General features: G+C 44.7%; 1 protein-coding gene across 3 annotated transcripts in view; it reads left to right on the top strand.

The window, feature by feature from the left end:
* Positions 1-20,752, top strand: part of flt4 (fms related receptor tyrosine kinase 4) — a 238,905-nt gene that overhangs the window by 194,021 nt on the left and 24,132 nt on the right. For 2 of the 3 annotated variants that reach the window (XM_072590356.1, XM_072590358.1), the window contains exons 13-18: positions 1,217-1,576; positions 3,443-3,589; positions 8,622-8,753; positions 14,541-14,662; positions 17,229-17,364; positions 17,451-17,555. In XM_072590356.1, the coding sequence (XP_072446457.1) occupies positions 1,217-1,576; positions 3,443-3,589; positions 8,622-8,753; positions 14,541-14,662; positions 17,229-17,364; positions 17,451-17,555 (1,002 nt within the window). The remainder of the gene's footprint in view (positions 1-1,216; positions 1,577-3,442; positions 3,590-8,621; positions 8,754-14,540; positions 14,663-17,228; positions 17,365-17,450; positions 17,556-20,752) is intronic. The other variant, XM_072590357.1, reaches the window with a different exon arrangement.

Genomic DNA, 20,752 nt, shown 5'->3' with positions numbered 1-20,752 from the left:
AGTAGTCTCTATCGCCTTGTTCTTGATTTATTGCTGTATGATCTTGTGGGGGGAACTGAAATAGAAAGAGGGTCATGGTTTTTCTCCTGCACTTGCAACACAGGGACCTGAACCGATAAGGCAAAAACAGGGTGAATGGTAGTTGTCTTTTCCCTAGGATGGGGGATTTCAAACTAGAGGGAACATTTTTAAGGTGAGAGGAGAGAGATTTAAAAAAGACATGAGGGGCAAATGTTTTACACAGAGGGTGGTTCACATGTGGAATGAATTTCCTGAGGAAATGGTGGATGTGGGTATAATTACAATGTTTCAAAGACATTGGGATAAATACAACAGTTTGGAGGGATGTGGGCCAGGAGCTAGATCAGAGTGGTGCTGGAAAGGAAAACAGGTCAGGCAGCATCCGAAGAGCAGGAAAATCGACTTTTCGGGCAAAGCCCTTCATCAGGAATAGGTGGGACTAGTTTAATTTGGGATTGTGTTCGGCATGGTCTGGCTGGACCAAAGAGTCTGTTTCTGTGCTGTATGACTCTATGGGTTCAAATCCCACAACTGGAACTTGGAGGTTAAATTTTAGTTCATTAATTAGATTAAAAACATCTGGCATTAAAAAATGCTAGCAGCAACAATGGTGTCCCTGAAACTACCAGGTTGCCGGAATTCCTGTTTGGTTCACTGATGCCCTTTAGAGAAGGAAAGCTGCCATTGTCATCTGATCTAGTCTCTGTGTGGTTCCAGCTCACAGACCAATGTGGTTCACTATTAACTGCCCTTTGAAATGGCCTGGCAAGCCACTTAATTGGATCCAAAACAGATACCAGCTCCACCACACCGACTGTTCAAGTAGTTCAAAAAGACCACCCACAGTCTTGTGACTGAATTAACTCATTGTGTGGTTAGTACATTTCCAAAGAATCCTAGGATCTCACTACAGAATCCATTCTTTCCCATTCAGGCCAATTTCCTTTTGGAAAACTGCTTCCATCCCAGGTATTTCAGATCATCATAGCTAAAGCATACTCTCCCATTATTCTCTCTGTTGCCTTTCCCAATTATTAATCCCTACTGATTATCCACCCCAGTGGAAATAGATGCTTTTTGTCTTTTTTTCTGAATTCTCAAACTACATTTATCTATTTCCCACCGAGGGCAAGGTGACAAAGGAGGTATTTCAGATTCAAACGAGAAGTTGAATGAACTTGCTCCTTTCTGCTAGGTATCCCAGAAGGGTTTGGAATTGATCTTCAGCCTTCGGAGATCCCGGTGGAAGGTGAGGATGTGAAGCTACGTTGCAATGCAGATAACTACACGTATGAGAACCTGCGATGGTACCGTCTCCTTCCCAGCGCCCTGGAGGGGGAGCTCGGAGACCCCCCGGTCCTGGAGTGTAAAAGCATGCACCTCTTTGCCAAGGAGATGAAAGGAGTGATGATGCTGGACTCACTGATGAAAGGTGTGGCCCTTGAGCTTCAGATTCCCAGCATTACTTTACACGATGAGGGGGATTACGTGTGCGAGGTGCAGAACAAGAAGACTGGAGAGAAACATTGCCACAGGAAATACATCTTAGTGCGAGGTGGGTGTCATAAACTTGGCGTTCTTGTAAGATGGAAGAATATGCAGTAAGAATTTACATTTATTTAGCAGCATTTATGACACCAGGATGTCTGAAAGAGCTGCAGGATCTATGAAGTATTTTTGAACTGTTTCAACATAGGGAATGTTGCAATCAGTTTGTACAAGGCAAATTCCCATAAACAATGCGGCATAAACAAAGGAAAATGGTTGTGATTATTGAAGGTCAATCATTTCAGCTCCAAGAGGAACTCTGCAGGAATTCCTCGGGGAAATGTCCTAGGCCCAACCATCTTTGGTTTCTCCACCAATTACATTCCCAGGTCAATCCTGCAGGTTCTTGCTTACTAACATTTGGGGACTACTGCCAAAATTGGGAGAGCTGTATTACAGACTTGAGCAACAGTTTGACAGAGTCATATTCATGGAATTACACTTTAAATGCATCCCAGACGACACCACCACCATTGCTGGGTATGTCTCATACCCCACCAATTGAGTTGGCAACACAATGGTGTACAGTCAGGAGAAAGTAGCCCTGGGAGTCCTCAACATTGTCTCATTGCCTCAGGATAAACATGAGCAAGAAAAGACTTGCTGATTACTACCACCTACCCCCAACCCCTTTCTCAGCTGATGAATCAGTATTCCTCCATGTTGAACACCACTTAGAGGAAGCATTAAGGCTGGAAAAGGCACATAATGTGAGGGATTTCAATGTCCATCACCAAGATTTGCTCAGGAGCACCTGTGTCCTCAAGGGCATAGCTGCAGTGTATACCATCTACAAGCCGTAACTCATTTAAACTCCTTTTCAGTATCTTCCAAACCAAAACCCTGTAGAAGGACAAATGCAGCAGATACATTGGAAATCCGCCAACTACAAGTTCATCTCCACATCACTCACCATTCTGATTTGGAAATATATCACTGTTCCTTCACTTGAATCAAAATCCTGGGGACCTGCCTCCCTTCCTCCTCCATTGTGCATCTATATCTTGAACATGGACAGCAGCGGCTCAAGAAGGCAGCTCACCACCACCTTCTCAGGGGCAACTAGGGATGGGCAATAAATCTGCCCTAAATAAAAATGGTTGAAGAATAAATATTGGACCAAAAAACACCATTGTGTTAATTCAATATGTGCTTTGAGATATTGTACACCCATTTGAGAGGACAGACAGATGCTGATCCTGCAAGCCTTTGACAGAGTAGTGCAAACTTTTGGGGCTGCACTTGGAATACATAAAATTTACTCTACCCCTTTAAACTGGAAGTAAAGATTCTTCCACACTGTCCCCACCAAGCACTCCCATGACAGATACAACATAAGATTAGATACAGAGTAAAGCTCACTCTACACTGTCCCCATCAAACACTCCTAAGATAGGTACAGCATGGAGTTAGATACAAAGTAAAGATCTCTCAACAGACTCTCCACTAAAACTTCCAGGGCAAGTACAGTATGGGATTAGATACAGAGTAGAGCCCCCATTACAGTGTCCCCAATAAATGCTTCCAAGACAAGAACAACATAAGGCTAGATACGGAGTAACATTTCCTCTATGTTGTCATCAATATTGTATCATAACACAGCAGGTTCACTCATGTCCTTTAGGGATGGGAACTTGCCATTATTCCTAGTCCAGCCTCTGTCTGATTCCAATCGCATATTACGTGGTTTCCCAATGTTTTCAGCTAGCCCTGATACAACCAGAATAGTGACAAATGAAGTTCACATGTCATCGGCATGTGTTTACTTTGCACAGATACTATGTTTTTGAGATCCTCAAGCTGTGTATGTGTTTAAGCAAAACCTTGCACTGTATGAAATTTACCTAATGCTGAGTTCTGCATCTTCTTGCAGCTCAGGAGATGCCAAGTCTCCTTGTCAACCTGACTGATACTTCAGTCAACATCAGTGACTCCATCCACATGAACTGCAAAGCGAGTGGAACTCCCCACCCCACCGTCATCTGGTTCAAAGATGAAAAGCCACTCCATGAGGTCTCAGGTAAGAGCCAAAGGGCAGAATTTGAATGGAGAGAAATTGCAGAAAACTACAGTGCAGTGTTACCTGGGTGTTTTGTATATGAATCACTGAAAGTTCACATGCAGGTACATACAACAGGTAAAAATGAAAGCCAATGTTGGCCTTTATTACAAGAGGCTAGAGAACAAAAATAATGAAGTCTTTCTACAACTAGTACAGGCCATTGGTGAGACCACACCTGGAGTAGTGCACAGCTTTTGAAAGAATCAAATTACTGCAGATGCGAAGAGTCACCGAGACTTGAAACGTTAGCTTACTTTCCCTCCATGTATGTTGCCTAACCCGCTGTGATCTCCAGCATTTTTGTTCTCAGTGCAGTTTTTAATACTTTGCTTAAAAAGTGATGTTCTTGCCCTGGAGGAAGTTCAGATAAAGTTCACTCAATTGGTTTCTGGAATGAAGGAGTTGTGTTTTGAAGAGGGGTTGAGCAGTTTATCATTGTTGTTTAGCTGAATGGGAGGTTATCATATTGAAATATTAAGTCTCCTCCCACAGTTCACATACACTCTAACATACCTGCAGAAATGTCTCTCCACGTTTTCCTCGATTGCTCACGTTAATAAGGTCATTGGCTGGGTCATTGGCAACATGGTTAGACCATCCAGCCTCACCTTGTCCCCTTTTCACTGAACCTCACCAATCCCTTCACCCTCCCAGATTAGGGCGGCACAAAGGCTCAGTGGTTAGCACTGCTGCCTCACGGCACCAGGGACCTGGGTTCAAATCCAGCCTCAAGTGACTCTTTGTGTGGAGTTTGCACATTCTCCCCATGGGTTTCCTCCGGGTGCTCTGGTTTCCTCCCACAATCCAAAGATGTGCAGGTCAGGAGAATTGACCATGCTAAATTGCCCATAGTGTTAGGTGCATTAGTCAGGGATAAGTACACAGTAGAGGAATGGGTCTGGGTGGCTAACTCTTCGGAGGGTCGGTGTGGACTTGTTGGGCCAAAGGGCCTGTTTCCATACTGTACGGATTCTAATCTAAAACCTGACAAAACCCAGGACCAACAAAGGAAGGAATATTTTGGAAAATTCATAGCACACTCTCTCAGGTGATGGAAACCAGTCTAGGAGATCACATGAGGAGAAAGTGAGGACTGTAGATGCTGGAGTACCAGAGTTGAAAAATGTGGTGCTGGAAAAAAACACAGCAGGCCAGGTGGCATCCGAGGAGCAGGAGAATCGACGTTTCGGGCATAAGCCCTTCTTCAGGAATGAGGATGGTGTGCCAAGCGGGCTGAGATAAAAGGTAGGGGGGGCTACCCTTAGAGATTGTCACCATGAAAACTCAAACAGATCATGTTAGAAGCTCCTGTCAAGTCTGAGAAAATAGTATTTCTCCGACTGTGGGATTGAGGAATATAGAGCAGGGAAATCTTTGAGCCCTCTGTGTGGAATTTGCACTTTCATTGAATGCCTACAATGTGGAAACAGGCCCTTCGGCCCAACAAGTCCACACCGACCCTCCGAAGAGCAACCCACCCAGACCCATTCCCCCCTGACTAATGCACCCATCCTACTCATCCCTGAACATTATGGGCAACTTAGATGGATAATTCACCTAACCTGCACATCTTTGGACTGTGGGAGGATACTGGAGCACCCGGAGGAAACCCACGCAGACACGGGCAGAATGTGCAAACTTCACACAGACAGTCACCCGAGGCTGGAATTGAACCCAGGTTCCTGGCGCATTGAGGCAGCAGTGCTAACCACCGAGCAACCGTGCTGCCCCTTTAAAATCAAAGCTGACAAGGACTCTTCTGGGATTTGAACCCAGGACTTCTCACAATCTCCACAGTCACTTGAATCGAGAATCATACCTCTAGACTAACGAGCCGCTGCCATGGGTCAAAATGATTGGCACGGTGGCTCAGTGGTTAGCACTGCTGCCTCACAGCACCAGGGTCCCATGTTCAATTCTAGGCTCGGGCGATTGTCTGTGTGGAGTTTGCACAATCTCCCCGTGTCTGCATGGGTTTCCTCCCACAGTCCAAAGATGTTACAGGTCAGGTGAATTGGCCATGCTAAATTACCTGTAGTGTTAGGTGCATTAGTCAGAGGGAATTAGGTCTGGGTGGGTTACTCATAGGAGGGTCGGTGTGGACTGGTTGGGCTGAAGGGCCTGTTTCCACACTGTAGGGAATCTAATCTAAAATTGATAAGTGATTCAATTCAAACCCAGGTCCCCAGAACATTAGTTTCTACTGATCATACCACTATGCCTTCACCTTCCCAAACTAATGGGATCGGAACCTAGGCCTTCAGGGGAAATCGGGATCTGAATGTAGTGCCTTAGTCTGCTTGATTCTGCCCATGTTTACGTGGGTCTCCCCCAGATGTTCCGGTTTCCTCCCACAGTCCATAGATGTGCAGGTTAGGTGGGTTGATCATGCTAAATTGCCCCATAATGATCAGTGATATGCAGGTTAGGTCTTTTAGTCATAGGAAATGCAGGACCTCATTGAATAAGGTTAAAGGGGGGTGGGTCTGGGTAGGATGCTGTCTAGAGGGTTGGTGTGGATTTGATGGGCCAAATGGCCTGCTTCTGCACTGCAGGGATTCTATAATATAGTCACGGTCATTGCTAAGTGTATGGGTTTTATCAGGAGCAGACAGAGTTTGCAAAATCAGTGTCCTATTTCTGAGCTCCCCTAGCTTCTACAGGATTCCTGATTGCTACACAGTAACCCCCATCAACGAGGATGCTTGGGGCAGGGCTGGGGGAGAGTGGTCTGCAGAAGCTGGGATAGTTCTCCTTAGAGAACAGAATTTTAAAGGGGTGAATAATAAAGGTGTTCAAAATCAATCTAAATCAAAATTCACAGATGATATACACCTTGGGATCATTATAGTCTGTGAGGAGTAGAGTGTAGAATTTCAGAAAGACAAAGATACAAGTTATTGATTAGGCAGCAATGATTTTAAACACATAGAAGGACGAGGTGATATATTTTAGTAGGACATCTACAGAGAGATGATATAATATAGAAGGTACAGCTTTGACAGTGGTGCAGGAGCAGGGACATCCGGGTGTACATGTGCATAAGTCATTAAAGGTGTGGGAACAGGAGACCAGTTGATAAAATACATGTCATCCTATGCTTTACTGGTAGGAGCGTAGAGTACAAAATCAAGGACATGATGTTTAACTTGTAAAAAACAATATTTCAGCCTGGCACATTGTGTCTCGTATTGATTGCTGTACTTTAGAAAGAACATGAAGGCATTATAGAGAGTGCAGGAAGAATTCATAATAATAATTCCAGAGATAAAGGATTTCAGTTATGAAGATAGATTGAAGAAGCTGGGATCCTTGGATCAGAGAAGGCCAAGTTAAGATCTGATTACAATATTCAAAATGAGGGAGCTGGACAGAGAAAATAGGGAGAAAATATTCCACAACCCCGTGGCCCAACATTTCAACTCCCCCTCCCACCCTGCCGGGGACATGCAGGTCCTGGTCCTCCTCCACCGCCGCTCCCTCACCACCCAAAGCCTGGAGGAAGAACGCCTTATCTTCCACCTCGAAACACTTCAACCTCAGGGCATCAATGTGGACTTCACCAGGTTCCTCATTTCCCCTCCCCCCCACCTTACCCCAGTTCCAAACTTCCAGCTCAGCACCGTCCTCAAGTCCTCTCCTACCTGCCAATCTCCCTTCCCACCTATCCACTCCACTCTCTTCTCTGACCTATCACCTCCATCTCCCCCCCCCCATTCACCTATTGTACTCTTTACTACCTTCTCCCCAGCCCCCTTCCCCACCCCCCATTTATCTCTCCAACCTGCAGGCACCCTGTCTCTATTCCTGATGAATTCTATTCCTGATGAATCCTCTATTCCTTTTCAGCTTTTGCCCGAAAAGTCAACTTTCCTGCTCCTTGGATGCTGCCTGACCTGCTGTGCTTTTCCAGCACCATTCTGATCTAAAACCCAGAAAATATTCTGACCCATGCAAGGATTGTAAATGACAGGACACAGATGGAAAAGAAGTGAAAGTGATATGAGGAAGAAATTTCTCCCAAGGTCTGGAGTGCTCTGCCAGAGCATGTATTTGAGACAGGTTCAGTCAACATACTCCAAAGGGGAATTAGATGATGTTTTGAAAAGGAAGCATGTGTAGGGTTACAGGGGGAAGGAGGGGATCGGCATTAAGTGAGATGCTCATTTAAAGAGCTGATACAGGTATGATGGGCTAAATGGCCTCTTCTGTGCTGGAACAACTCTATGGTTCTGAAGATTGGGTGACCAACAGAGACTTAAAATATTTGGTGAAAGCAGCAAAGATGAGTTAAGGTGAATTCTTTTTACATAGTGAGTTGCTATAATCTGCAATGCACTACCCAAAAGGATGGTAGCAGATTCAATGATAACTTTCATTAAAATCAGATTTAAGCCTTAACTGAAAATTTTACTGGGCAATGAAGAACAAGCAGGGGAGTGGGAGCAATTGGAAAATTCTGCTGACACAGACATAATGAGATCATAGAATTAGAGTCCCTACAGTGTGGAAGCCAGCCAGTTAGCCAATCAAGTGCTCACCAACCCTCCTGCCCAATCCCTGTCACTCTGCATTTCCCATGGCCAATCCACCTAACCTACAGATCTTTGAACCATGGGAGGAAACCCACACAGAAACTGGGAGAATGTGCAAACTCCACACAGATAGACACCTGAGGGTGGATTTGAACCTGGGTCCCTAGTGCTATCAGGCAGCTTTGCTGACCACTGAGCCACCATGCCATCCAACAGCACTGATCTATGATTAAGGCAGTACTGCATACGAACAAGTTTGGAATTGGCTGTCACCTCCTGCAGTCAAATAGCCTGCAAACGAGATTGTCAGGGGAGGAATGAGCAGTTGGTCGATAATGCTAGCAGAAGACCCAAGGCAGGTATTCAGGGACATGGAGGTGAAATGGGATGCAAAGGTGGTTATGGTCTACTAGGGGAGATGAAAACTGTCTAATGGAAAGTGTTTCTGCTTCAAGGGGTCATCCTCAGTGAGCAGAACCAAATGCTGACCATCCAGCGAGCACAAGAAGAGGATGCCGGGCTGTACAAGTGCTTTGCCTGTAACTCCAAGGGCTGCGTCAATTCATCTGCTACCATCTCTGTCGAAGGTCAGTCATCACTTCCGCATTGACATTAAAAAAATCAATTTGTTACCAATTTGAAGAGGATGTAGAGCGGTAAGTGGGAGATAATGGCTGACCCCCTTTGGGTCAATTTGCTGCATCATGGAGCCCACCATCTTGGGGGCCTTCCTCATTAGGGGCTTATCTGGAGCCTTGAAGCTCAACGAGGATCTTAGAGACAGAATCTAAAAATGGGAAAATTGTTGTAGGATATGAGGCACAGTAAGAACCCACAAATAGCAATGAGTAGATAATATACTTTTACTCATGCTGGATCAGGGATAAGTACTTGCCAGAGTTCCATGGGGAGCACTCCCTTGTATCCTTGTAAGGGAGTGGACTGAATTTCAACCAATGTCTCATCCCAAAGATGGTGCCTCCAATAGTGCAGCATTCAGTAAATACTGGGAGTGTAACTTCAGTCAAATCACTGGATTGAGGATCTGAACCCACAAAATTCAGACTCAAATGCAGGAGTGCCATAACTAAGCTACAAATTAATAGGCATCCAGTTTATTAGGTTAACTGCTGTTCTGTACCAGCCTCTTGCATGGTAATGGTGAACCGTCTTCTTGAAACATTGCTGTCACATGGTAAAGGTTTTCCAAACTCATGTCAGCCATGGATTTCAGGATTTTGATCCAAAGATGATGAAGGAATCTTTATACATGTGCAATTTTTCTGGGGAGGCAGGGATAACTTCACTGGAGTAATTATCCAGAACCCAGGCTCATGGGTTGAATAGTTGGTGAGATTTGAATGCAAGAAATTAAAAGTTAGTCTAACGAGGGCCATGTAACACTGGCTGAGGTTAAAGTTGGATCAGCCGTTTTCTTATTGAATGATGTAGAAAGCTTGAAGAGCCTTGTTCCTGGTTCATAAAAGTAGCAAAACAAATGAGGAAATGTCGTTTCACTCAGTGAGGAATTAAGGTGAGGAATACATGTCTGGAGAATTTGGTGAGGGCAGGCGTAATCAAAGCATTCCAAGGGGAATTAAAGTGTTATCTGGAAGGGAAGAACGTGCAGAGTGAGAAGGAGAAAGCTAGGAATGGCACTAAGAGAATTGCTCATTTGGAAAGGTAGTGCAGAAACCATGAACTAAATGGCCTGATCGTGTGCTGTAACAATTCTGTAAATTGTAATTATGTAAACAAGATCCTCGGCATTGTGAAAATTTAAACCTTCCGTATTGATGGCCAATAAATATGTCCTCTGTGGGCTAGTTTATGCAAAATGCATACAACTTGCATTTATATAGTGCCTTTCGAATAGCAGAATGCCCCAAGTGCTTTACGCCAGCATTATCAAACAAGATTCTCAGCTTGTATAAAGGGGCATAACTACAAATTGAGGGGTGATAGATTTAAGACAGATGTCAGAAGCATGTCAGAGTGGTAAGGGCATGGAATGCCCTACCTGCCAATGTAGTTAACTCAGCCACATTAGGGAGATTTAAACAATCCTTAGATAAGCACATGGATGATGATGGGATAGTGTAGGGGGATGAGCTTAGAATAGTTCACAGGTTGGCGCAACATTGAGGGCCGAAGGGCCTGTTCTGTGCTGTATTGTTCTATGTTCTATGTTCGAAGATTTGACATATTATGAGAAAAGCATGCATATAGCCAAAAGTTTCGACTCTTTAGTAGGTTTTGAGTGTCCCTTAAAAGTGAAAAATAAGTAAGAGTGTCACAAAGATTTAGGAAAGATATTCCAGAGCTCTGAGTCCTAAAAGCAGACAGTTCAGCCACAAACGCAGGATAAAATTGGGGAAGTGCAAAATCCCAGAATTAGACAGAGCCAAGATTTCCCACAGGCTGTGTGTCTGGAGGAAGTTATACATGGACAGGGATGTGTGAAGCCTTGGAGCGATTTAAAAATGTGGATCAGAATTTTAAAATCAAGGCATTGACTAATTTCATTCTGGTTCAATGGAGATTGCAGGAAGACATGCCAGGAGCAGCTCTAGACATACCTGAAGGTGAGGTGTCAACCTGGTGAAGGTACCCAACAGGACTACCCAACATGCCAAACAGCATAAGTAGCAAGTGGTAGACAGGACTAAGCGATCCCACAACCAATGGATCAGATCTAAGCTCTGCAGCCAGTCGCAAATGGTGATGGACAGTTGGAGGAGGAGGCTCCACAAGTACTCCCCTCCTCAATGATGGAAGAGTCCAGCACAGTAGTGCGAAAGATAAGGCTGAAGCACTCACAGCAATCTTCTGCCAGAAGTGCCAAATGGATGATCCACCTTGGTCTTCTCCGGTGGTCCCCAGCATCACAGATGACAGCCTTCAGCCAATTCAATTCACTCCATGTGATGTCAAGAAATGGTTGGAAGCACTGGATACTGCAAAGGCTGTGGGCTTTGACAACATTCCAGCAATAAGACTGAAAATTTACTCTAGAACTTGCTAGTGCCCGAGCCAAGTTCTTTCAGTACAATTACAACCCTGGCATCTACCCGACAATGTGGAAAATTGTCCAGGTATGTCCTGTACATAAAAAGCAGGACAAATCCAACCTGGCCAATTCCCACCCCATCAGTCTACTCTTGATTATCAGTAAAGTGATGGACAGTGTCAACAACATTGCTATCAAGCAGCACCTACTCAGCAATAACCTGCTCAGTGATGCCCAGTTTAGTTCCGCCAAAGCTTCTGACCCCATTACAGCCTTGGTTCAAACATGGACAAAAAGAGCTGAATTCCAGAGGTGAGGTGAGAGTAACAGCTCTTGACATCAAGGCTGCCATCGACCAACTGTGGCATCAGTAGGTAATGGGGGTAAACCCATTGCTGGTTGGAGTCATTCCTGGCACAGAGAAAGATGGTTATGATTGTTGGAGGTCAGATATCTCAGCTCCAGGACATCCCTGCAGGAGTTCCTCAGGGTAGTGTCCCAGGCACAACCATCTTCAGCTGCTTCATCAATGACCTTCCCTCCATCATAAGGTCAAGTGGAGATGTTTGTTAATGTTCAGCATCATTGGTGACTCCTCAAATTCTGAAGGAGTCCAGGTTCAAATGCAATAAAATCTGGATAATATCCAGACTTGGGCTGGCAAGTGGAAAGCAACCTTCACACCACACAAATGCCAGGTTATGACCATCACCAGTAAGAGACAATCTAAGCACTGCCCCTTGACATTCAATTGTGTTACCGTCACTGAATTCCTCACTACCAGCATCCTGGGAGTTACTATTAGAAACTAAATGGACCTGCTACATAAACATAGTGGTGATAAGGGCAGGTCACAGGCTAGGAATAGTAAGGCGAGTAACTCATCTCCTTACTCCCCAAAGCCTGTTCACTATCTATAAGGTACAAGTCAGGAGTGTGATGGAATACTCCCCTCTTGCTTGGATGGGTGGAGCACCCGCACTCAAGAAGCTTGACACTATCCAGGACAAAGCAAACTGCTAGATTGGCACCACATCCACAAGCATCCAACCCCTCCACCGCCAACATTCAAAAGCAGCAGTGTGTACTTTCTACAAGATGCACTGCAGATATCCACCACAAATCCTCAGACAACACCTTCCCAATCCACAACCACTTCCTTCTAGAAGGACAATGGCAGCTGATACATGGGAACACCACCCCCTCCAAGGTCCCCTCCAAACCACTCACCATCCTGATTTGGAAATATATTGCTGTTCGTTCACTGTCACTGAGTCAAAATCCTCACATTCCCTCCCGATGGGCATCGAGGGTCAACCCACAGCAGGTGGATTGCAGTGGTTTAAGAAGGTAGATCACCACCATCTTCTTAAGAGCAGCCAAAACCAGCCAGTGACACCATGTCCCACAAATGGATAAAAAAAACTTAGAGCTGATTGGAATCAGTGAGCAGGTGCTGGGTAGAGGTGCAGGAGGTTAATGAGAATGAGGGGGTTGCGATAAGCTGAGGTTTACAATGGTATGTATTGTGGAACTTTATCCCCAGTTTTTGATCTTTTCCCTCCTGAAGACATTGACTCCTGCTGGGGGATGTCTCTATATCTGTTATACACTCTCCACTACTTTATTATATTTTTGTGTGTGAGAGGCAGGACCTTGAGTATTCATGAGCCATTCTACCATTGAGTGCCAACTGCTGTCATATCCCCATTTTTTTGTCTGCCAATGTTTACGCTAAAGCACACAGGCTCCAAGTGGGCACTGGGTCAGACTCAGCAATGAGGACTTTTACAGTCAAGGAACTGTTCAGTAGTCAGGAAAGCTTGTGGTTAGCCCTTTAAATATTACTTAATTGAAACTCAACAAATTCAATATGGATACCTCCTCAAATTAGAGTCATTAAAACATATAAAAAGGCCATTCAACCCATTGTGACCAGGTTAGCTCATTGAAAAAAATTCATACTTCATTCCAAATCTCCCTTTTTATCTATAACCTTATAACCTTCCCCATGATTGAGTATCTGCCCAGTTGCCTTTAAAAATGACTTATACAATTAGCGTCCTCTTCTGAGCTAAAACATCACAGCCCACACTGTGTTTGAAGACAGACTCTCTCCTCTCCCGTCTAACGTTTCAAGGCAAAGCAGCCCACCTGATGGACACTCTATCCAGTATCTAACATTTACTATCTGCATCACTGTGTACACACAGTTCCATCAGTGTATACCACTGACAAGGTGCACGACAACAATAATCTTTCAACTGCACCTTCAAGGCCCATGACCTCTCCCAGCTAGAAGGACAGGGCAACAAATACATAGGAACACTACCATCTGTCCTTCCCCTGCAAGCTGCTCACCATCCTGACTTGGGACTATATCATTTTCCTTAAGTGTCACTGGGTCAAAATCCTGGAATGACCTCCCTCACAGCATTGTGGGGCTTCTTGCAGCACGTGGACTGCAGCGGCTCAAAATGTCGGCTTACCATTGTAGTGATTGTAATGAGGTCAGCTAGGTGGACCCGTAGAATATGGGTTGCCTGGTTGGGGCTGTTAATCTGGTCCAGTCAGGGAGCCTTGGCTGACAGATATAAACAGGACGGTTGGGCCGTGGAGGGGGTTGTTAGGGCCGACTGCCTGCCCCTCTTCCGCGGTTATATCAGAGCCCGAGTGTCTCTGGAGAAGGAGCATGCGGTGTCCAGCAACACCTTTGAGCTGTTCAGGGAGAGGTGGGCGCCACAGGGAGTGGAGTGCATTATTTCCCCCTCCAACTCTATTTTGATTTAATCCCTTCCCTCCCCTTCACTGTTTGATCACACAGCATTGCCCTTTGATGTGAAGGGCACTGCTTGTCACTGGCCACTCGGGTGCGTCCTTTCTTCCTGGTGGTGGAAACTGAATAAAGATTTGTGCACTTTGTGTCTTTCACTGTGTCTCACACCTGCACACACACACCATGGGGGCTGGGGGAAAGAAAAGGAAAAAAAATAGACAGGTTCTGTTCACTCTGAGAGTTGGTTCCTGGTGGGAGGTGAGTCAGTGTTAGGTACATGTAAATAAATGGTGTCATGATGATGGGATACTGGCCTCTGTGGAGTTATTTCAACCACCACCTTCTCAAAAGCAACTAGGGATGGTCTTGACAATGACACATGAGAAAATAAGAAAGGTCTTTTGCTAATGATTTTAAATTTACGGCCTTGACTTAACTCTTTGTCTCTGCTAAACAGTAATCATGATAGCCCCCTCTTTATAGGTGACATAAACAGTTATTGGGACTTGTAATGGTTTAAATTTTCAACAGAAAGAAGCTTCAAAGAAACTCCCCATTCTAACATGATCCTTCCCCCATTTTAAACAGGAGGTGATGATAAATCAAATATCGAAGTTGTGATCCTGGTTGGAACTGGAGTTATTGCAGTCTTCTTCTGGGTACTCCTCATCCTTATCTTTTGTAATGTCAAGCGGGTAAGATTCCTGGGGGTAAGTTATTCAGTGGGTTTCTCTTTTACTATTGTCGTAATTTTTGACTCAATGTATCATCTCCAGAGCCTTCACACAGTTTGCCAAAACTCCTGAACTGCGGCAAGAGCTCACCCCCTCAAACCAGGGAACTCGCCCCCCCCCCCCACCAACCACACCATCAATCAGTCTCTCCTCACAGCAGTGAGACTCCTCCCTTCCATATTCTCCTCTCCTGCTTTTCCTCCTATCAGTTAAGAAATTCTCATGACAGTGCAAACATTCAAATCAGCAAAGTACTCTTTGGAGTGTGATCTGGGTGAGAGTGCAGCAAACCTGTTAGCCATTTTGCAAACAGCAAAATCCCACAACAGTAAGTGATAGATGAACAGACAATCTGTTAATCAGGACAGATATTCCCATTCTGACAGTGTCGGGCTTAGTCAGTATTGTACTGAAAACGTTAACATGGCAATATAGCGACCCCCAGTACCACCTTCCCAACATCTTTCAGTGACCGTGTGGCGCACCCTCAGCACTGCCCCTCGAGATTGCAGCATTCCCTCAGTACTGACCCTCTGACAGTGCAGCATTCCCTCAGTACTGACCCTCTGACTGTGCAGCACTCCCTCAGTACTGAACCTCTGACAGTGCTGCACTCCCTCAGTACCGACCCTCTGACAGTGCTGCACTCCTTCATTCCTGCGCTGAGGGTGTTATCCTGGATTTTGTGTTCATGTCTCTGAATTGGAACTCGAATGCATGACCTCCCAATTCAGAAATAAGAGCACCATCTGCTGAGCTACAGCTGATACAAGGTCAAGCTCAAAACTTTTAAGATCCATATCTACGTCCTGACCTATCTGAACCAGCATTCCGGATTCTGGATATCTGGAATAAGAAGAGAATGCAGTAGAAATCTCAGTGAGTTTGGCAGCATCTATGGAGAGAGAAGCAGAGTGATGACAAATGATTGAATTGAAACATTAATGGTTTTGTGAGGAAGGAATCTTGATTTTATCTCAAGTTACCCAAACACCTCCCACGGCAGTCACCTCTGTCCCTCCATGTGACAGTACCAACCACCCTGTACCTCCTGAATGTGGGTGATGGGGAAACCTACCCTTATCTATCTGTCGGAAAGTCTGTCATTCTTCAGATTGCAGAAGTTCAGATTCCTGCTGTAGGCTGGATGTTTTCACAATGCCACTGTTTATTATGAACAATGTACCATAAGGTTCACTAACTATTTAATTGTGGGTTTACTGTTTAACTGATACCAAATCATCTGTTCCTATAATCTGCCAGATTCTTTGCTAGATTAACATATTCCACCTGCTCTGTTCTGCTGTCAGGCCAGGTCTCAAATGAATGGGAGGAATTCCCTGGTGTTTCCCTCCTTTGTCCTTCAGCTGAGGATAAAGGGTTCATAGTCAAATATGTTAATTGGCAGCTTACGTAATTTGTGATGTAAGAGATCACATGACAACAGATGATGATTCTGCATTCGGTCTCATGCTAAGCTTAGGAGTGTAACAATGAGCAGGAGTTTAAACAAGAATGCTTTCATACCAACAGCTTAGGCTCTCGTAACCTCTCTCGATTGAGTCGAATAAATAATCTCTTTGAACACCATTCATCAATATTACAGACTCTTCAGTGAAACCATGACCCCAAACCCTAACCAAGGAGAGGGGGAAACCACCTGTACCTGTTAACCATGAGTGCTCTTACTGGATATTAACCCAATATTCAGAGCCACTACATTAGGCTGAATGCAGTGGAGTCCGAACCCTACTGTTCTCACTCGAAGGCAGAACCACTATCCCTGGGCTAGCAATCGACTCGTCCAATTGCCAACCCTTACTGTATGATAGCCAGTTTATGGAGACCTTAGTCCAGTCTCCAGTCAGTAGGAGTGTTTGGAGCCAGGCTTGAACCCTCCCAGGGTGGTAGATGGTGGCTTACTGGTAATGTTACTGAGCCAGTAATCAAGAGGCCCAGGTTAACACTCTGGCAACAAGGATTCAAATCCCACTGTAGCAGTTGGGGGGGAATGCAGTTAATAAAATCTGTAATATGCATTGTGTGCCTGAATATTGGTAAAAAGCTATCAAATTCACTAGGCCACGTCTACCTGATCCTGCCTGGACGTGACTTCAGAACTACAATAACATGGTTGACTCTCAATTACTCTGTGAAATGGACCAGCAGGCCATTTGATTCAAGGGTAATTAGGATGGGCAACAACACATGATGGCCCACCCGTGATATCCACATCCCACAAAAGAATACAGAAGCAGTGAAACCTCTCAGGTTGCACATGAGTTAAAGATTTACTTCAACCTTACAGAGTTCCTTGTTCCTGGACACTGCCCTGGGATTCTGCTGTGCATAAATAAGCATAAATTCCATGTTAATGTATGTGATGATCCCAAGGTGCAAAAGCTGCCCTACATTCTGTGGTTAATCTCACGGTGACGTTGGGGGAGCCGGACCTCCAAATTTTTATCAGCAACTTCAATGGTGAAGAAATTTTTTGTGCATTGTAACAGCTAAGAATCTAACGTGCTGGTCTCTGTTCCAGACTAGTCCAGCTGATATCAAAACCGGATACTTGTCGATAATCATGGATCCAGATGAGATTCCATTGGATGAGCAGTGCGAGTACCTGCCCTATGATTCCAGCAAGTGGGAGTTCCCTCGGGATAGGCTACGGCTTGGTGAGGTCCTCTCAGCTCCTGCAGACAAGTTGTTTTTACGTAATTAACATGCCGCTAAATCCTCGATTCCCACTGTGTGCTTTTAGGCAAAACTCTGGGTCATGGGGCATTTGGAAAAGTTGTGGAAGCCTCCGCTTTCGGCATTGACAAAAGCAGCAGCTGTAAGACCGTAGCTGTGAAAATGTTGAAAGGTAAGACCGCACTTCACAAGTAGGGCAGACTTCTGAGGATACTTCTGTTGGGGAAGACGGTGAAGTGATGGTAATGTCACTGGACATTAGTATGTCACAGAACTCGGGTTAAAGCAAATTTGATAACTCAGGTAGAATCCCTACAGTGTGGAAGCAGGACCTTCAGCCCAACAAGTCCACACTGACTCTCCGAAGAATAACCCACCCAGACCGATTTCCCTACTACTCTACATTCACCCCAGACTAATGCACCCAACCTGCACATCCATGAACATTATGGGCAATTTAGCATAGCCCGTCTTTGGATTGTGGGAGGAAACCAGAGCATCGGAGGAGACATGGGGAGAATGTGCAAACTCCACACAGAGAGTCACCCGAGGTGGGAATTGAACCCAGGTTCCTGGCACTGTGAGGCAACAGTACAAACCACTGAGCCACCCATGCCACCCAAATGAGCAAGGGTAACATGGAAGATGGATTTGTGGGGTGCATCAGGGATTTCTTAGAGCACTGTGTTGCAGAATCTATCTGGCAACAGGCTACTTTAGATCTAGGAAAGTATAATGAGGTGTGGTCACTAAGAAATCTCAGAGTTAATGATCCTGCAGGATGTAGTCTTCACACAATGACAGAATTTAAAATTTAGTTTGCAGGACAGCAAATCAAATCTCAAGCCCGTATCCTTAACTTAAAAGCAAGCAATTAAGAGGTATGAAGAGAGAGTTATTCAAAGTGGGAGAAAACAGACTAAGGGGAAAATCGGTGACAGACATTTCAGCTGATATTTCATAAGAGCTTAGCAAAAATTGATTCCAGTCACGAATGAGTTTCATCCTCCGACATTAAAGGAAGTAGCCACAGAGATAGTGAATACCCTTAATCTTCCAAGTATACTTAGATTCTGAACAAGTCCCAGAGGATTCGAAAACTGCCAATTTAACATCTTTTGTTAAAAAGGGATGGAGACAAAAAGAGATAATTGTAGGCCAGTTAGCTTGATGTCTGTTATTGAGAAAATGTTACAGCCCATTATAAAGATTGTCAGAGCAGTGCATTTAGAATACAGAATGTGATCAAGCAGAGTCAGTATGGCTTCATGAAGGGACAATCACTCCTGACAAATTTATTAGAATTCTTTGAGGAGGTAACAAGCAGGATTGGTAATTTGGTGGCTCAGTGGTTAGCACTGCTGCCTCACAGCACCAGGGACCTGGGTTCGATTCCACCCTTGGAAGACTGTGCAAACTCCACACAGACATTCTCCCTGTGTCTGTGTGAGTTTCTTCCTGGTGTTTTGGTTCTTTCCTACAATCCAAGGATGAGCAGGTCAGGTGGATTGGTGATGGTAAATTGTCCATAGTGTCAAATGTTGTGTAGGCTGGGTGGGTTAGCTCTTCAGATGGACAGTGTGGACTTGATGGACCGAATGGCCTGATTCCATACTGTCCTGATTCTAAAGGGGAAGTTATGGATGTCATACATTTGAATTTTCAGAAGATGTTTGTGAAGGTGTCACATTAGGCTATTTAACAAGATAGAAGCCCATGGTGTTGGAAACAGTATGTTAGCATGGATAGAAGATTGGCTCATGAAAGAAGACAGAGAGTGGGGATAAGGGATGTTTTTCAGGATGGTAACCTATAACTGCTGGAGTGCTGCAGGGATCAGTTCAGGAGCCACAATTATTCACAATATATATTGATGATTTAGATGAGGAAGTGATTGTACGAGAGCCTAATTTGCAGATGGCACAAAAAAATGGGAAGGGAGTTGATGAGGATGACACAAAGTGTCTGCAAAGGGATATAGACAGGTTACGTGACTGGGCAAAACCTTGTCAGATAGATAGTAGCTTCAGGTGGGTGGACAGACCACAGGTACAGTCACGTGGATGGATGACCACCAGGAGAGATAGTCAGATAGTGCAGGAGTCTCCTTGGCTATCCTGATGCTCAAAACGTCGACTCCCATGCACCTTGGATGCTGCCTGACCTGCTGTGCTTTTCCAGCACCGTTCTTTTTGACTTTGGTTATCATCCTCTCAAATAAGTCTACTGTTTTGGATGCTGTTGGGATGAACCTCTCAGTGGAAAATAGCAGCAGCAGCAGCCAGGTCTTTGGCACTACGAATGGGTGAAGTAGGATACGGCAAAGTCCAAGCAAGTAATTGTCATAGAGGACTCTCTAGTCAGGGGCACATACAGGCATTTCTGCAGCTGCAGGTGAAATTCCAGGATGGTTTGTTGCCTCCCTGGTGCCAGAGTCAAGGACCATTGGCCCACTTGATCAAGATTCGATTGTATTCTTTACCAACCTTCTTCACTGTCCACTATAACACTAATTTTGACGTCATTCACAAACTTACTAACCATGCCTCCTATATTCTCATTCAAATCTCTTATCTAAATGACAAACAGTGGATCCTTGTCTCACACCACTGGTCACAGGCCTCCAGTCTGAACTACAACCCTCTACCACCATCCTCTGTCTCCTACTGTCAAGCCAATTTTGAATCCAATTGGCTAGCTGTCCATGGATCCCATGTGATCTAAACTTACTAACCAGTCTACCTTGTGGAACCTTGTTGAAGGATTGGCTAAAGTCCATGTGGACAACATCTGACACTCTGTCTTCATTTATCTTCTTGGTCACCTCTTCAAAAAAAACTCAACAAGTTTGTCAAACATAATTTCCAACACACAAAGCCATGCTGACTATCTCTAATCAGTCCTTGCCTTTCCAAATGCAAGTAGATCCAGTCTCTCAGAAACTGCACCAACAACTTGCCCACCACTAGTGTCAGACTCACCAGGCTGTAACTTCTGACTTTTCCTTGCACTCTTTCCTAAACAAAGGCACAACATTAGCCGCTTTTCCGTCTTCTGACATCTCATCCATGACTGTCGATGATACAAATATCTCTGCTAGAGGACCCTGGATGAGTTGGACCAAAGGGTCTCCTTCCATGCTGTATGACTCTATGATTCTATGACTCTAGATGGAATATAATGAGGGAAAGAGTGAAGTTACGTACTTTGATAGTTAGTATCAAAAGGCAGACTGTTAATTAAATGGAGAGCAATTTCAGAAATTGCAGTTCAGAGGTAACTGGGTGTTCTTGTGCAAGAAACACAAAACTTCACCATGTCACAGAGTCATAGAGATGTACAGCACAGAAACAGATCCTTTGGTCCAAC

The sequence above is a fragment of the Chiloscyllium punctatum genome, chromosome 20, assembly GCF_047496795.1.
Source record: "Chiloscyllium punctatum isolate Juve2018m chromosome 20, sChiPun1.3, whole genome shotgun sequence".
Taxonomy (NCBI): domain Eukaryota; kingdom Metazoa; phylum Chordata; class Chondrichthyes; order Orectolobiformes; family Hemiscylliidae; genus Chiloscyllium; species Chiloscyllium punctatum.
Note: the sequence above shows the minus strand (reverse complement) of the source record. Positions and strands in the feature narration are given on the sequence as shown.